General features: G+C 38.9%; 2 protein-coding genes across 8 annotated transcripts in view; one reads left to right on the top strand and one right to left on the bottom strand.

Moving 5' to 3' along the window:
• Nucleotides 1–770, bottom strand: part of NT5C3A (5'-nucleotidase, cytosolic IIIA) — a 28,789-nt gene extending 28,019 nt beyond the window's left edge. The window contains exon 1 of one of the 4 annotated variants that reach the window (XM_061997469.1): nt 436–770. In XM_061997469.1, coding sequence (XP_061853453.1) covers nt 436–547 — 112 coding nt within the window. In that variant the 5' untranslated portion in view covers nt 548–770. Of the gene's footprint in view, nt 1–409 lie in introns of all 4 variants that reach the window. The other 3 variants (XM_010210931.2, XM_061997468.1, XM_061997465.1) reach the window with 3 other exon arrangements.
• A 348-nt stretch (nt 771–1,118) lies between these two features.
• Nucleotides 1,119–18,545, top strand: part of BBS9 (Bardet-Biedl syndrome 9) — a 275,656-nt gene continuing 258,229 nt past the window's right edge. Inside the window, exons 1-7 of one of the 4 annotated variants that reach the window (XM_061996331.1) lie at nt 1,119–1,260; nt 1,576–1,688; nt 1,911–1,948; nt 2,303–2,423; nt 6,090–6,240; nt 7,561–7,625; nt 9,932–10,045. In XM_061996331.1, coding sequence (XP_061852315.1) covers nt 2,312–2,423; nt 6,090–6,240; nt 7,561–7,625; nt 9,932–10,045 — 442 coding nt within the window. In that variant the 5' untranslated portion in view covers nt 1,119–1,260; nt 1,576–1,688; nt 1,911–1,948; nt 2,303–2,311. Of the gene's footprint in view, nt 1,261–1,575; nt 1,689–1,910; nt 1,949–2,302; nt 2,424–6,078; nt 6,241–7,560; nt 7,626–9,931; nt 10,046–18,545 lie in introns of those variants that run through there. The other 3 variants (XM_061996329.1, XM_061996330.1, XM_061996333.1) reach the window with 3 other exon arrangements.

Here is an 18,545-nt window from a genome sequence, read left to right as displayed (position 1 = left end):
CTTTTAAACAAGTTACAAGCAAGCTTTTAAATTACCACCAAGACCTGTAGCTTTATGCATAGTTACACAAGGGCCGGACAGGACAGGATGGAGCAGGCACTTTTAGTGGTAGAGGGTCGTGCTGCAGGGGAACTGCTGCCGCTGCCTCCACTGTCTGCCTTTATGGTCAGAAACTGGATTCAAAACGCCCTCTGTCCCTTCTCCTCAAGGAGTGAACACTAGACACAGCCAGCCCCACACATCTGCACAAAAGACTGATCTTAACTGCTGGTGTCAGCCTGCAAGCTAACCGCCCGACGCAGGGCACAGACGTGAAGGAGACGGGCCCGAGGCGAAGGGCGTGTGGCCGCAGGTGGAGGGGCGCCGGCCTCCTCTCCGTCGCTCTGCTCTCGGCCTCTTAACCACGTACCATCTCGATGATCTTGGTCTTCTTACCCGTCTTCTTCTTCATAGTGAAGATGTACTGGGCCAGCACCACCCCGCCGACCAGGACGCACACGCTGGCGCTGGCTACCGCTCCCATCTTCGCCACGGCGGTCCTGTCCATGGTAGCTGCCAGGGGTACAGCAAAGCGCCCGAGGGCCGCTGAGTGGGAGAGGGGCCGCCCCCTCCTGAAGGAGGAGGGTGTGTGTTTGGGGATGCGCGTGGGGTGTGTGCCCTTCGGCGCCGGCCCGAGCGGGCCCGCAGCAGCCCGTCCCGCCGAGTCGCCCACAGCAGCGCGCCGCGCGCCCCGCCACCTCGACTCCGGCGCGGGCTTCCCGAGCGACGTCACCTGCGCGTGGCCTGCCGACGGTACCACGCGAAACGAAGGGGCGGTGGGGGAGAGAAAAGGGAATGGCTAGTGGAGCAGGGCGCCTTCGAGGCCGAGAGGTTTCTGTGACGGCTTTGAAAAGGAAAAAACACTATCCGTGAGCTTAGGCTTTCGCTCAGGAAACGCAAAGGAAGATCTCTCTTCATCTGCCCCCCCCGCATAGGAAGAAATGAGAGAGCCCAACGGTCCTGCGCACCGCTCCTCACACTACATTTCCCAGGGCCGGCGGGCGGCGGGGCGGGGCGGGGAGGGGCGGCGAGAGGCGGGGCGGCGCGCGGCTGATACTTAAAGCGCCGTGAGAAGGGCGCTGGAGATGGCGGCGGCAGTAAAGGGGCTCTAGCTTTGCTCGTACGTGCTTTAGCGGCGCCTCCGGAGCGAGGAGCTTGCGGAAAGAAACCTGGAAGCACCGCTCTACCGTCCTGCTGCGGGAGGTGCCGTCTACCGCCCAGGTGAGCCGCGTCCTGGTCTCTTCTCGCGCGCTGGGGGCGGAGTGTGTGTGCGTCTCCGGGCACGAGTGAAGATGCTGTGGGTGCTGCTCAGGGGCTCCGTGACAGAAAGGTTGTGTGGGGAGGGCTATGCTGCCGCCAGCCAGCGCTTGGCTGCAGCAGGTCGCCTCGGTGACGGCAACAGGCTAAAGTGCAAAAACTAAATGTTTTTGTTTGCCAGACATCGTTTTCTTTAAAAAGGAAAAGTGAAGGATTACAGGCTGCATTTGCTCCATGGAAAACAGGCTGAACCCGTCACTTTTCTTTCTTCCCGGAAAGAGCGGCCGGACCTGGAACTGCCTCGCCTCTCCCGTGGGATGGGGGTCGGGTGGGTCCAGGTTGGTCCCACTCATGGCAGAGCATAGGCACAGAGCTGTGAGTTTTGAACTGAGGTAATGTTATTGTCAAGCCGCCTGCAAAAGGATTAGATTCCTCTTCCTCCCACCCCCTTCTTGAAATAGTAGCAGGTAGGGAGAGCAGAAAAGCTGATTTGTGCCCTCTGTGGCCGAGTTCTTTAGTCGTGTCACTAGGACTTCTTCAAGGCGATTACTTGGTGCAGATTTTGATATTGCCTGTTAACGTCTTCACTTTTCTAATAATAAATTCTCTTGCAGAACACTTGTGTCAGAATCTCTTTTCCTGACTGTCCTTGGTAAGAGAGAAAACCTCAGATCTGGCTTTGAAAACTTATATTACTTTCTCAATGCTTACTACAAAAGGATTCTAACAGTTCTTAAAAAGCTGTTATGTTTTGCTTTTTCAGGTAACTAACAGTATGTGTTACAACTATTTTGTAAACAAATGCTAATGTTTACTAAGATTGTTTTCTAAAGGGAAACCTGAGACACTTGAAACTAACATGTGTTTAACTCACCGTAGAGCAATGTGGAGCTAAGAGATGGAAGATACTTGATAGGAGTTGTTACTAACAAAGGAAACGTTATGTTATGTAAACATTTGTGTGTATGTTAGTATACACTTTAAAAAAGGTTTATTTTGTTTTCAGTAAGGAAGAATGTCCCTATTTAAAGCTAGAGACTGGTGGTCCACCATACTTGGAGAAAACGAAGAATTTGACCAAGGCTGCCTATGTGTTGCTGATGTTGATAACAGTGGCAGTGGACAAGGTAACTTCAGAGTAATATAGCTGCTGGCTTTTAGTCTGCACAGCTGCAAAAGGTTCCTTTCATCAATGCCTACTGAAAGCTTATTGGCTAGCCTAGTTGGCTAGTTTAAAGTCTGTTTTCAATGTGTTCTTGTGAGGTTTAAAAAACCAAACTCATGCTATGTGTCCTTTGTTTTTGTAGATTTCTAAACATCTTTATTCTTGCTTGTGTTCAGTAGTGCTTCCTCATGTCCTTTCCCCTCAATGGTAAATACCTTTAAAATAGAACATTTTCAGGTAGTCATGGGAGCAAACACCCATTGTAAATCACTGAAAAAACCTAGGGCAAAAAGGAAGGTGAGAGCTAATAAGCTACGAATTTGGAAAAAACTTCTTTTTTGCCTACGAGAAAAAAGAGAGGCCATTGAAACAGGTGATGGTGCTTGGGTAAATTTTGCTTTTCTACATAGTCATTAATGTGGCATGTTTTTATTATAATGGAGAATTCTTGTGTATGTTTCTTCCATTAATAAATATTTGGGATCCTTATGATGTACTCACCTTGGAGATCTGCTTTTGGTCAAAAGTACTTGTGTTTGACTTCACTGTTGTCTTACTCCTTAAAAATTTGCTTAATATTGTCTTATATTGTCCCTATTCAGGGAAACTTGACTAAACTTGAGTTGTTACTGGTTTGATGTACAGCCTCTTACAGAAGGGATGAATTTAGATCTTGGGAAAAAGACCTTTAAGATTGAGTCCAACTGTTAACCCTGTGCTACCATGTTCACCATTAAACCATGTCCCTAAGTGACCTCTTTACACATCTTTTAAATGTCTCTAGGAGTGATGCATCACTTGTTCCCTTGAGCAGCCAGTTCCAGTGCTTGATAACCCTTCCAGTGAAGACTTTTTCCTGATGGCGTTACATTAAACCTCCCCTGGTGCAACTTAGACCACTTCCTCTTGTCCTGTTGCTTGATACTTGCCTGAAGAGACTGACCCCCATCTTGCCTTAACCTCCTTTCAAGTAGTTGTAGATATGGAGGAGATCTCTCCTGAGCCTTATTTATCTCCAGATTAAACAACCCCAATTTTCTCGCTATTCCTCATAAGACTTGTGCTCTAGACCCTTTGTCAGCTTCCTTGTCCTTCTCTGGACGTGTTCCAGCACCTTAATGTCTCTTTTGTAGAGAGGGACCCAAAGCTGAACACAGCACTTGAGGTGCAGCCTCATCAGTGAGCAGTACAGAAGGATGATTGCTTCCCTAAACTTCTGGGCTGTACCATTTCTGATAGAAGCCAGGAAGCCATTGTTATTCTTGACTATTTGTGCACGGTGGGTGGTCCATACTTACTTCCACCATGATATCTGCCTTGTTGGCCTTTCCTCTGACTCTTACCCATAAACACTTGACCCTTTCATCATCAAGCTTCAGATAGTGAAAGCACTGCCTAACATACAGGCTTCTCCACTGCCTTCTTCCTTGCCTGGTGCTTGTCATTTCTGATATGCTCATAGAATCATTGAATCTTTTTGGTTGGAAAAGACCTTTATCAAGTCAAATCACTAACCTCACACTGCCAAGCCCACCACTAAACCATGTTCCTCAGCACTTCATCTACATGGCTTTTAAATATCTTCAGGGATGGAGACTCTACTTCCCTGGGCAGCCTGTTCCAGTGCTTAACAACCTTCTTGGTCTAAACCTACCCTAGTACAACCTGAAGCCATTTTCTCATCTCTTTCTCTTCATTACTGGTGAGAAGAGACTAACACCCACTTTGCTACAACCTCCTTTCAAATAATTGTGGAGACTAATCATATCTCTTCTCAGCCTCTGCTTCTCTAAGCTAAACACCTACAATTCCCTCAGCTGCTTCTCATAAGCCAGACCCTTCACCATCTTTATTCACCATCTCTGGACATGCTCAAGCACCTCAAGTGTCCCTGTTGTTGTGAGGGCCCAGAACTGAATACTCTGAATATTTGAGGTGTGGCCTCACCAGTGCTGAATACGGGGGGACAATCCTTGTTCCTGCTGATCACAAAATTTGTAATACAAGCCAGGATGCTATGGGCCTTCTTGTCCACCTGGGCACACTGCTGGCTCATGTTCAGATGGATGGGACTAACACTGTCCTTTTTCCTGGAACAGCTCTTCAGCCACTTACTCTCAAGACTGTAATGTTGCATGGAGTTGTGGACCAACTGTAGGACCCAGCACTTGGCCTGGTTAAACCTCGTATAACTTTCCTCAGCCCATAGATCCAACCTATAATTATGTTAATAACATTTGACTCTGTTGCCATATGTATCACAATCCCCTACTTCTACTGAGATGTAGGACTAGCTCACAGTCCCTCAAACAGAGGTCTGCTGCCTCCATTCTTATCTCTAGTAAGGCTGCTTTTTGCCCCTTTTCTCCTTCAAATCTAGTTTAAAAGTCTCTCAATGAGCCTTGCTAACTCATATACAAAGATCCTTTTCCTCTTTTCAGATGTATGTACCCCATCTGCTGCTAGTAGACCTGGTGTCCTGTAGGTTGACCTGTGATCAAAAACCCCAAAATTCTGCTTGAGTTTTGAATAATCTTCTACTTGATGAAAAGTGAATTGATCTAGAAGCAGGACTCAATGTTGTGGGAGTAGTAGTCTGTTCTCTTTACTTTCTCAACATTTTATTTGCTCTTTGGTTTTAGATGAGGCTCTCTTTCTTCCAGAGTTCAGGACCAAAAGTGAATCAGCTGGTTGCAGTTGCTTAAGCATGGTTTTTTTAAGGAATTAATAACTAAAATGGATTTAGCTTATTGCTGATATAATACTTCCAACTGAACAGAAGAAAAGACAAGAGTGAGGAAGGCAGTCAGTGTTCTCTGAATGAGAGACTTGGAGGTACAAGTTTTCTGCCTCTAAAGAAAAGAGGAGGCAAGCAGCTTTTCTGAACTTTTGATTTGGGTTCCTGTGGAGCTATGCCAAGCCTTTAGAGCTTGGTGAACTTGATTTAGGAGTACTTGTACATTTTCCTGACTTGTAGACAAGTTTTATTGGTTCTGATTTTGATCTGCACTGGTGTGATGACCAGGCAACCAACTTGAATTGTTGGCTGTTACTGTGGGAGGTACTTCTTCAGGGTTTTTTTTGTTAATTTTTTGTTATTCAGTAACCACCAAATGACTACTTGCTTTAAATACAGATTCTAAAGTAATTCTGAATTAACTATTGCATTTCTCTTTGAGATAACAGATCTATGTCATGAGGGGATGATCTGAAGGCCTAGCTTTGTTGACCCACTGTAGTAGTTACCTGGCTTTAGTTTATATTTACATAGCTGTCATGGGTCTCAGTTTATTATTTCACACTTCTACTGGTGTGATGTCTGCACATAAATCCAAGATGTAGGAGCAGAACAGGACTCTTTAACAAGTTTGAACATCAACTGAAAATGATGGAATAATAATAGTGGTCAGTGTCATCACTGATAATTGCCAGATGGAACCCTCTGACAGGTTTTCACAGATTTGCAAAAAAAGCTAATTGCTAATCCTAATTTAGAAGGCAAAGCATAATCAACGTGAATCAAAACTTGTAAATATTCTGTCTTTTAGGGTATTATTTGAAGCACTTCTGCAGCAAATTGAGTTCTACATCTGGTACTGTATTCTATAATCTTTGAGTTTTTTTGTAGATAAAATTATTGTGGGCAGTTATATGGGATATCTCCGCATCTTTAGTCCACATCCTGTGAAACCTGGAGATGGAATGCAACCTGAAGACTTGCTCTTGGAAGTGCAGTTACGAGAACCAATATTGCAGGTGGAAGTGGGAAAATTTGTTTCGTAAGTCATCAACAGGCAATATTGCTATTTAAGACTACTTACATGTGATTGTCTTTTTTAGGCTGTGAGTTTGAATTTCATAGAATCATAGAATGGTAGGGGTTGGAAGGGACCTTTAGAGATCATTTAGTCCAAACCCCCTACAAGAAGCAGGTTCACCTAGATCAGGTTGCATAAGAACATGTCCAAGTGGGTCTTGAAGACCTCCAAGGAAGGAGACTCCACAACCCCTCTGGGCAGCCTGTGCCAGGGCTCTGTCACTCTCACAGTGAAATAGTTTTTTCTTATGTTTAAATGCAACTTTTTGTGTTCCAGCTTCATCCCATTACCCCTTGTCCTGTTGCTAGATATAGAAAAAAGAGATGTCCCAACCTCCTGACACCCATCCTTTAGATATTTATAAATGTTAATAAGATCTCCCCTCAATCTCTTCAATTTGCATATGGACAACTATTAAGCACATTTGTGAATAATGCACTTGATCTGGTTCTTGAATCATCTTGATAATGAGAGAATTTTTACTTAAATGTATATGGAGGATCATCTTCCTGATACTTACATATACTTAAAAAAAGATTTGTACAATAGGAAAAAGCTATTGATGCTTTTTCAGGTGTTAAGAAAACTTCAGTAAGGTGTTATAATTTGAGGTAATATTGGACAGTGGTTTTGGGTTTGATAATGGGTTGAAAATCTTTAATTGTGAGGAATTTAGTGGGAATAAGTGGCTAGGTAGAAGGGAGATACTTTGACTCTAAGGAAAAGGCTGTGTATTTAATTGGCTGTAAGAAAATCTGCTTAGAGTTTTATTTTAAAAATGAGAAGAAAATCTAAATGGATGTGAGAATAATCCAAGTATTATTAAGCAACTGCATAGTTACTTTAATTCACTTTTGTACCAGCTGCATGAAACCTAAATTAATTAATTAAACTGGGGCAGAATTCAAACCATATCTACATTCATCCCTGAAACCTAAGTAGCATTTCCTGTGCGGAAAGTTCTCGTAGCTATAGAAAATGTTTTAGATCATATTACAGGGTAAGACGTTAAAAGTTCTGCACAAAATCACTTCAAGAGTACTTGAATAAATTTTAGAAATTAGTTCTTGAAGTTAGTTTCAAAATTCAAATAAATTCTTTAAATACTGCAGCATGGATTGAGGAAAAGATTACTGCTGCTGAGTTTTTTTATGCTAACATCTAACACGCAAAGCTTGGATTTGTCTCAACTGAAAGTAATTTCAACATGTTACATGAATTTTATCCTGTCTGCGTTTTACTTGGAATATATCTGAAAACAGTGCTTTTTAACCTTTACAGTGGTACTGAAGGACTTCATCTGGCTGTGCTGCATTGCCGAAAACTCTGTGTATATGCTGTTTCAGGTTAGTTTACAGGTATCAGCTTTCCAGTGATTTTAAGTGTATTGAAGAAGTTGGAGTAGGTTAATCCTAAACTTGGTATGTACAATATTTGCTTATCCCTAAGAGGTGTTGTCATATTCTGTCACTCAAAACTGTCTGAATAGGAAACATGAGTAATTAGGTCTAGATATTTTCCAAGGGTTAACAGATTTTCTGAGCTGCTCTCTGTATACTGTGATCTGAAGCTAGTAGTGCTTGTGAACAACTAGTTCTTACTACAGTTTTAGGAATGGACGTTACTGTTCAGTGTGCTAATGAGCAGATGGTTGTTTAATGCCAACTTAGATCTTTAAAAATGAAACCATTACAATTATTTCTGAACTCAAAAATCCAGACAATTTCTTAGAAAGCCAGAACATCTGTAGTGTAGCCCAAGAGAAGGTAGAAGGTTAATATTGGTAAGAAGGTGAAACTACTGTTTTGTCTTAAATCCTCTTTATTCTACTGCCTTTGTCTGGAAACTGTAAATGCAGTGTTCACTCTGTACGTAAAGCCAAGTCATGAAATACCTGTTCTGTGCCTTTAATTCTCCCAAATGTGTTCGTAAAGAAAGGCTCAGATTTAAGAGATGTATCAATTGTACCTCCATCTTCAGAATTCAGTAGACAAGTCTACATTGTTCATTTCCTGTCCAGGGACGTGTGTGGTGGCTCCTTTCATAAGAGCATGGTTTTCTTGTAGGACCAGTTTGCTTCCTGTTCACAGCCTGGTAGGCAGATAGGTTACAAACTCATACTCTCTCGACTTTTGGGTTTTTTTGCCTTCTAGTTATCTTACTTGGAGACACCTGTGAAATTGGTTTTTGTTGAGAGATGTTAATTTGAGATGTACTGCAGTTTTCATACTTTGTGTTCTATGTGATAGAGCTTATGTCTTACGATTGCAGCTTACCAATACAATTTTAATTAAAACAATTGTCAGTCCAGAAGTATTTTCTAGTTATAACTTGCTGTTTGATCTAAATGGCATAAACAAGTAATAAAAGTAAATTTTTGCAATCTTTCAATATACTTTTCTTACTAACTTGTAAGCATTCATGCTGCAACTGTAATTTTTGTCATCTGAACAGGTACTTTTGAGCAAGCTCCTTTGAGAAATAGCAATCATTATTTCTTTATGCTTCCATGGCAAATTACACTTTCATAAAATGAGATCTTTATGCATATTGCCATATGTGTTAATCATAATAAAAGTAATGATGCTGCTTCTCCTCGAGAAATGAAAGCATCCCTCAGGGCTAGCTGAAGTATGGACTCGATATTGTCAGTATATGCAGACTGACTACTTTGAGTTGTCTTTCTGTTGGTATTGCTATTTATCCTGCCTGGATAAGTAACTAGCTAAGTCTGTTCCAGCTCTTTCCCTAAAGTGGCCTGCTTTAGAGGGATTGCTTAAAAGCTATATTGGAGTTCAGTTGGAGAAGTTGCCTGCAAGGTTAGCATGAGCTACAAATGTTTCATAGCATGTTTGTTAAGATGATATTGGAATAATCTTTATGTATTTAAAGCTATGTACTTTTTTCCTGCTGATGTGACTGTTCTCAAAGGTGGGGTTTTTCACTTACTAATATGTAAGTGTTACTCTACATAATAAGAATTTTTTCTTTATAGGATATGGGAAAGACTGAGTATTGAAAGGAGAGCTTTAACTTCAGTTTCTTTAGAAACAGTTGTTTAATTTTTTCTAGTACCCTGAAGTCATGAAACTAAAGTTCATGCAGACCTTTTCAGAGAAGGTGATGTATATCATAACATTATTTTTGTTAGCATATGTTGTCTCTTTTATTTTTCCTTGTTGATCAGTGCATTGAATTTCAGAGGAAAGGTGATAAATGTCCTAATTTTGCCAAATTATAGCTAATGACTAGCTACAGCTTAACTTGAGACAAAGACTATTACAGCTGAGACTGCCTGTGGGTTATAATATATTTACTGAATAATAATTGTAAAAAATCCCTTTTGAGCAGGGTTTTTTTTTTCTGATCTTAGAGGTGTGCCTAACATGAAGAAAAACCCATTTAAGCAAATCTCAGCCCCTTAGTAAGTCATTATACAATATTTAGTATAATGAGACCTTATTTCTCATTCGGACCTTTAGGAACTTTCTAGCTTGGTGATTTTTATTTAAAGTAGCAGTTTGAGACATGCTATCTCAGTCATTAGGAGTAGGTTAGTTATTTTCAGATTGCTTACACTGGTGTTCCTGTACTTTTACCACACTGCATTGATCTAAGATACATATTTATACCCTTTTTTTTTTTTTTGTAGGAACTCTTGGTAATGTGGAACATGGGAACCAGTATCAAATTAAACTCATGTATGAGCACAATCTTCAGAGAACTGCTTGTAATATGACTTACGGTCCATTTGGTGGTGTAAAAGGTAAGATTCTCGTTGCATGTTCTTATTAGTTATTTAACTGTCAACAGTTGAGGATTAAATTAAGTTTTGGAAGGCAATGTGATGCTGCTGCCTAGAGGAAACTGTTTTTCTGTAAGTGATGATACTTTTTGTCTGATGCATACAGAAAATAATTGAAGCTAAATTGAAGTAAAGAGTACTAAAAGTAGAATAATTATTTCCTCGCATCTTGAACCAGATATGAATTTACAAGGCTAATATTTGTTAAAAATGGCGAAACCTCTGGCTTCTCCCTTGTCAGATACGTTAACATCTAAAATAACTGTTTCCTTCTGTGCTTTAGTTCCATTTGCTTTTTTATAACTTGCTTATGCTGGATAAAGAAAAAATTACCATCTTCATTCTCTGATCCTAGACTATTAAGTTTCTTTAAACAGATGTAATAGACTTAAAAAAAAAGTTTTTCTAATCAAAGTTTAAGTGGAAAATGTATTAATGATGTGTTTGTAGTTTTGGATGAGTTTAATAGGTACCAGTCTTTTTTTGAACTTCTGACACAATAATGAATGTTTTTGGATTCCAATCTGGAAACATTTAGATTTGTACCATGATAGCTCTTTCTCTTCAGAAGCAGAGTTTGCCTAACAATATTGGGGGATGGTACTCATCAACACAAGTAGTGTCCCTAAGCTGTTGGCAGAATGATATCTCTTTGCTAAGGCAGAAAGTCAATATGGAAAATATATACAGACAACTTTTCAGTTCTGTCTTGGAATAATCCTCTAGTTATATTTCTCTAATGTCTTACCCTAAACTCAGCTTGTCCCTGGGTTTAAATTCAGCTGACCAAAATTCATATTGATAGAGATTTTCACCTACTAATTTTGCACAACCAGCTTGGGAAAAAGTCAGCTGACGTGGTTGAGATGGTATCTATGCTATAAGTATCTTGAGGAGTGAGTGTATAGGGTATAGGCTTATTCTTAACGACAGAAAGACGAGGAGTTTCCTAAATCTGAGAAGAAGGAATAGTGTGTTTCCTGACATCATATAGTAGAATTGCAGTGTATTGAGGGGATCTTAAGCTGAGTTGTGAGTATCTGGAATGGTTCAGGAAGAATAAAACAAATACTTCTCTACCACTATGTACTTCTGCAGAATAAACTATTTTTTGACATGCATGTTTACTTACCATGGAGATCTGAGAGGTCAAACCACCAGCTCAATCTTGATGCCAGACCTCTTTCATAAACCTTATGAGATGAGACAGATAAGTGATGTAGTGACAAAAATGTCTTTGCAAGCTATGGAGACAGAAGGTAATGTTAACCTCAGAACTTACTCATCCAGCCAAACACTTTTCAGTATCTAAGGTAGGTAAAATGAAAGTCAATCCTGACAAAGCAGCAAGAACAGCAGAGGGAATTAAGTTCTGCAAACTTAGGCTGTTTTCTAGCAAAGCTTCCGTCTTGGCACATCAAGCTGCTTTCCTTTTCTGTCTTTCCCATGTTCCAGTATTAGTGTATTTATTGCTGTAGAAAAACAATGACCTGAGGTCTTGTTTAGGTGATAACAATGTTAATATAGAGGGAGGCAAACATCTGAGTTATGTAATAAAAAAATGTGTTCATGTCATAAGATTAAGAAGTTTAAATCTGGGAGAATTATAATGAATATTCAGATACCTGCCAGCAGGCTGCTAAGGCATATGTTGAAGCATCAGAGAAACAGGCAAAATAGACACTAGAGAGAGTTCTTTTGGGGAAATGAATGTTCTTTTTTAAGATTTCCTGGACTGAACATCCTCCATGTAGCTTTCCTGGACTGACTGAATTTCTTTTCAATGATGTGCTTTTAATCATGCCCCTAGCCTTTTTCAATGAATCTCAGGTTGAAGTATTATCTTTAACACCTTGTTTTCTCCATGATGTTTATGAATGACTGTTATTGGGGCTGTATTTCCATCTGATCTGCTTCACCAGCCAGAGTGAACCAGAAAGGGGGTGTGTCAAGTATTGTCAACTTCAGTAAACAGATGCCTGTCCTGGTCTGGCCTGCTGTAGTATTTGTATGTGTCTTTGGCAGATACTTTGGGCTACAACTGAAACCCAACCAGTCTGTAAATAAATATTTTCTCTTTTACTGTCCACCTTCCCCAGGTATCTCTGGAATTCTTGCCAGGCATGTGCTAACATTCGCTCACCTTCTGCAGAGGTTAATTTATGATGGTGGCAGTGATGTAAGCATCAAGCAGTGGGCTTTATTTGCTAACAATCTGAGCAATACACCACACTCTAGAAGTGGAGTAACAAAGCATAGGGAGAGGTTTTGTATTTATTGCCCTCTTTTACTGCTGTGAGTAGTATGTATCTCACTGCCATACTTGAGCATCCTTGAAACAATGTGAAGGTGAAAGAGACACTTCAGAAGTGATGTTTACAGAGCTGGTGAAGCAGTCACAGGAGAATGGCAGTTAACAGGAGTAAAGCATGTGTTACAGGGAGAGCATACTGTAAGATTGTTAGGGAGGAGGGTGAATGTCCATCCCCAGGAATGTAATCCTTCACCTAAGGAAGCGAATGTTTCACTAAGTGACAGAGTACTTGATCTAGGAAGTTGCTCAGTTGCTTCCATTGAATTTGTCTTCATTAAGATTATGCTTTTTTTCTTTTTATTTGGCTCTTTATACTCTAACTTCAGCATACAAAAATAATTCCTACCCAGCCACACCAGTTAATGCTGTCAAAAGAAAAACAGGATTGAGCTTGTGTACACTAGTTTGTACTGATGTCTTCTAACACATTCTTGAGAGTTTTCTGCCCTTTCTTGGGATGAACAGTTATTTGGGTTCTAGCTATCATGCTCTTTCTTGTTGAACTGCTTCCAAACATTTGCCTGTCAATCTGATGGATACTGCTGAAAATGACTGGATCCTTTACTCCTTGCTCTTACCTCAGATAACTTTTGGCATTCATATTTTTCTTGTAATCATAATGTGAGATCTAACTATATGCAGATGCAGTCAATGCTGGCTAGTGGGCCACTATACAGCTGTGGCATTGAGATGCCAAGTGCTCTGTTAGTGTCTTGATGCTTTAAGTTGTGTAGTCAATTTAAAACATTGGGATGTAAGTTGAGATATAGCTTCTATTTCCCATACTATATCTTCTTCTGCCTCTGTGGTGGCCCCTGCATATTCCTTTAGAAGTCTCGATTTCCTTTATAAAAGGAAGATTTAACAGGAAAGGACATAGCTGAGGCTTCCTGCTGTTCTCTGATTTATAGAGGACCCTGTGGGGAAAGAGCTTGAGCATGTTGCCTTGTCCTCAAGAACCTTCCACAGTAGGGAATGGGATTGGTAGGGTTGCAAGAGATGTATGCAACAGGCTGGAACAGAAGTCTGAGGTTGGGTGATTGGTACTAAAATGAGGGAACTATTCCATAAGCAGACAAGAAGGTATGCATAAAGCTGCAGAAGGAACTTCAGTCTAGCAGTTCTTTAACTTTGAGCTGCTGAAAATACTGCAGTTCCCTTTGGATCCTTACAGAGGCTAAAGAGGTAGAGATCTGTTCAGACCAAACTTTCAGTTTTCATAGTACTAAAGTTTGGTTTTATATTGTATTGGAGTAGAATCAGGTTCTGTAACTTACAGAGAAGGTTAGTGTTCTTAGGATGCCTGTGTTTAAAGTGCCTGACATTTTTCTCTTGAGTATTGATTGACCTGGAGTCTTATCAGAGCTTTTCAGAAATTAAGCAGAAAAGCTGTTACAAACAAATGCTGTAGTGTATTTGGTTACAAAGCTTTGCTAAGCTTCCTTCAGCTGTTTGCTGTTAAATGTGTGTTTATATAAACCTCTCCCTGTGCCTACTCTGCAGCTTCATTGGGGAGGAGGATTTCTCACAGCTGTTATTACTGTGGTAGCTGGGGAAGAATGTCTCTGGAGTTTACATGTTTGAAATGCAGAAACAAACACTACTCAGTCAGCTTTGTCTAATTCAGTTTTAGCACTTCTGTCCCTGATAGTTTCTGTCAATCTCAGACCTTTGTTATAATTTGTTCTGTTAAATGGCACGTTTGTTTAGCTGAAATGTGATGGAGATGTAAAACATCCCAAGTACAACTGTCATTTCCCAACTGTTGATACTTTTTTCTAATACAAAAGAAAAAAAAAATTAGAGGTTTCTGAGGAGAAAATAGTGAGGTATATCTGTTTTGTACCCTGATTGCTAGCAGGTTAATTCTTGCTGATGTCTTCAGATTAATGATTTGATGCTACGAGCATCTTTCACAAGGTGAAGAATTGAGGTAGATGTTCTTACAACAGGAACAGGTGAAAATCAATCAACTCAGATTTCAACTGCCTATGCTGAAACTAAAGAAATGACTAAAGGTTCTGAATTAAGCCGAAGACTGACAAGTTGTCAATTGATTTACATGTATTAACAGAGTGCATTTGTCTTCAAAAGAGTAGTGTGAATTGTCGTTGTCACCACTAGATGGTCCTCTCATTACAGTTATTGGTTAGTAGGCTGCATCTCCAAAGCTGCATTTATACTTGAGCTGATTGTACAGGTATATTTATTGCAAGACTTAACTATAGAAAGTACAAAAGCACCTTCTGAAAACCTCTATACCTAAAAGTGTTTTCTTGATTAAAACAATATGTATTCTTCTGATTGTAGAACTTTAGCAAACAGATGAGATGAACTTGACCTGCTTTGAAAAAAAACGGTTAAGGGGCCAGGGATGTGGGAAATAACAAGGACAGACATTATATCTTCAGCTGAAATCCTAAGCAAAGCTAATGGAAATGTTAAAAAAAAAAAAATCAATGGAATAAACCTACAAAGGTGAAAATGCAATCAAGCACAGTGTAAGCAGAGTTAGGTGTGACTTAAATCTATGGCAAAAGGAAGAATTATAATACAGAACTTTTCAGTTCTTTGCTGCTTTTGCTTTACATTTATTCTTTGCTCTCTCTGGTGCTAAAATAAAAGCATGAAACTGTCAAGTGACATACGAAGATAAACTAATCATTTTATATTTGAGAATTTCCATTGTTAGCCCCAACTTTCAAAAATAAACTTAAATGTTAAATCTTTTATGTAGAATGCTAGTATTTGCTTTTCGTATTTCTGAACTCATCCTCATGATTGTAGAGCTGTAAGTTGAGTTTGTTCTGCAATGCTCTGATTCGAGCATAGGAGTCTTTTTAGGATGATTCGTGATAAAATCATGAGTTAGTAGTGTCAAACCCTGGTTTTCAAACAAATAAACTCTTAACCTAGCCACAAAATGTCACAGCCCTTAAGTAATGTACAGATTGTACAATCTTAATGCTTTACATCAGATCTAAAATTTGAAGAACGTGAGGTCCTTCCAAGCTCCTTTGGTTTAATTGTTTTAAAAGAAAATGAAGATGAAAAAGCATGCACTTTTATAATTTGCTGAGTACCCTTACCTGTGATGAGGATTCAACTACAAAAATTTTGCTTAAATTATGTGATTAAGTTTAATAAGGTCAGGTTATATTATTATGGCATCATGCAGTTATGCTAGCAGACATTGCTAATCTGTTAACTCAGTTTTCATTACGCGGAGGCATGTTTGCTGATGGCTCACTATCATGGGCAGTATTTTGTTTTCACATCGGTAGTAGTTTGTTCTAGGTCTTATAAAATACTTGAGTCAAATACCAAGCTGTTGGGTAAGATCATGTTAAAAAACCTGATCAGTTTGTTAAAGCAAGAATATGGTTTGGATAATTATTTTTGAGAGAAATGAGCAAGTTGAACACTTTAGGCCTGTTAAGGTTTTCTTTTTGGTCACTCCAATGCAAAGCTCTCTCCTTCTTACTCAAAGACCTGATTTCTCTAATGTGAGTGAGGATGTACTTGTGCTTCTGTGATTGCTATGTGGTGCAGAGGCAGATGAGCTAGTTCTAAAAGAGCATGTGTACTAGATGCAGCATGAAATGTGCTGGTTTAGAACTCTAGGTTACTTTAGGTTGTATCCCAGACTGCATCTCTCATATGGTTTCTGTGAAGAATCATGATTTTTGAGATGAGGAGTTTAAAATTTTGTACTGGACTTGTAAACCCTAAATGATTGAACTTCATTTTGCTGATTGAGAATCACTGCAGATTGAAAGCTGCTGATAAATGAGTTGAATGTTTTGGCATCAAGGGAATGGTACAAAGCAAATGAATTTGATATAATGTTTTAGTTCAGAACTCCTTTTTTACTCTTCTTTATGCAGTGGTATACCTCCACTTCAGTTCTTAAGGCATAAATCTGATAATAGTCAAGTGAAAATGATATTTAATGATAAAGAGGCAAAGATTTTTTTTAGCCTTTTAGTGATTAGATTTTTAGTCAGTAATTTGATCATAGTTTGGGTCCATTCTTTTTTTTTTTGCCTACAGTTCCACAAAAATAATGTTACTTTAGCTCTTATAATTAAAATAATGCTGAATTGTGTCTGCTCTAGCTGTGCAGGAATTGATTAATGACTTTACCAGTATTTTCTTCAATTATATAAAATAATAGCAATGAACTATCATCATGTGGTAATAATAAAACTTTTAATGGATGGATATACACTCAGTTCAGGTAATAGTCAACTGCTTACTGAAGAATGTAATAAATTTATGTCATGGTATAGTAGATTTGCAGGAAACTGACAAAGCAAAACTCACTTCTGAGGCAGTGCCACTAAATTATTATTTCATAATCCAGTTTTATAGCTTTTTTCTAATGTTTAGGTAATTTGTGCTGATGTTACCTTAATACTTTTGTATTTCGCACAGGAAAAAACTGTGCTGTGCCTTGACTGTCTTACATTGAGGATATTTAGACATGTTTTTTTATTGTGCCATTAAAGAAAAATGAAACATGCTTGGAAATTCATTCCTACATTAGTAGTTTCTGTTAAATGGATGACAACTCGGCTTACAGCAGTTAGCTTAAAGTCTTCTACATTTTGAGAGTAGGTATACTACCTATGTCTGACTAAGAATTACTGATGTAGAGCCTGCTTATGAGACATGATGGTATTATGCTGTTATATAGTAAAAGAAAAATACCACTGCTTTGAAAAAGTGTATGGGCCACAACTTTGTTCTTTGCATTGTTTGCTTTAGGTCAGATGTGACTTGTGTTTGAGGAGAATATACAATAAATTTATCCTGAAATGATGTGAAGAGTGTAGAAGTGTTATAAAATAAAAACAAAACTGCTGTTCCTTGAAACTTCACTAGCTATACAGATTATCATATAAATTGTGTGGTCAATTGTGCATTAGACTGAATGATGGTCACAGTGGTACCTTGTATATGAACAAACAATAGTGTATAAGGAGTGAATACTAAAATTCTTGGAAGACTGGTGTGTGAAGGGCAGATTTCCTGAGCTACTGTATGAAATGATTAAAAAGGGTGAATGATTACATGCTGTGATGGGAAGATGACCTTCCCCAGGTCAGGGTTGTTCAGTGATTGTTCTCTGGGGTGTATGTGATATGTTAAGGTGGGTGTATAAACATTCCCATCACTTCCTGTTTTCTTTTTCAATTTACGTTGTTAAGATTTTGCCTTCTACTTAAGAACTAAGGAAACAGTGCATTGATAGCTTACCAGTAGGACACAAGCTATTGGGTTGCTCTTGAATAAAGTACTGATCTGCTTACTTTCTTAGTTGCTTATTTTATAGTTGTATTCACTCATAGACAAGAAATTTTTATTTTCAATGCAAAAGCAATATTACTCTTTTCTATGATTCCACAAAATAGACTTGCGTTATCTAATAGTCAGTCAGTGACTTTATTATAAAAATAGCCTCTTTATTTATTATAAGTAATCTCTTCAAATGAATTGATAAAATATTTAGAATTGAATCTTCCTAATAATGCACAAGTTTTGGAATTTTTAATTTGAAACTTTAATGCCTTAAATTGGCTTCCAGAATAGGTCACATTTATTTGAAGTTGTTCAATGGAGACTGTACCAATAAAAGGAAATAATAAAACAATAGCAAAGGAAAGGAATAAAGAAAATACAGCACTGACATGAAAAAGTTACAAGCATAAATGTGTGAAAATACCTTGAACCTCTCTTTCCCTGCAAATGGTCTTGAATTCATTTTACTTTTATTATAGCACTGGCCTGGAGGCAAAGTATGTTTGAGTGTTACAACAAAGAGGGTGCTATACAGAGGAATTTTTTTAATAATGAAATACAACATATGTGTAAACCACGCAACCTTGTAACAGGAGATGTTGTAAGAAGGGTAGACTGTGCTTAACTTTTCCACAATTCTGCAAGAATGAATTTTATTAGGTGTTAGTCAGAAAAAAATTATCAGCTGAGTTTTATGCTGTAAGGTTAAATGATTCTTATGACTATGTTTAAATACAGCAGCAATATAAATTTGAAGTCTGATTTATTGGCTAGTGCTGTTAAGGAACAGAATGTTTAACTGTTACCTTCATGTTAAATTGCTCTGAATAAGGACAGATTATT

The sequence above is a fragment of the Colius striatus genome, chromosome 5, assembly GCF_028858725.1.
Source record: "Colius striatus isolate bColStr4 chromosome 5, bColStr4.1.hap1, whole genome shotgun sequence".
In the NCBI taxonomy this organism is placed as follows: domain Eukaryota; kingdom Metazoa; phylum Chordata; class Aves; order Coliiformes; family Coliidae; genus Colius; species Colius striatus.
Note: the sequence above shows the minus strand (reverse complement) of the source record. Positions and strands in the feature narration are given on the sequence as shown.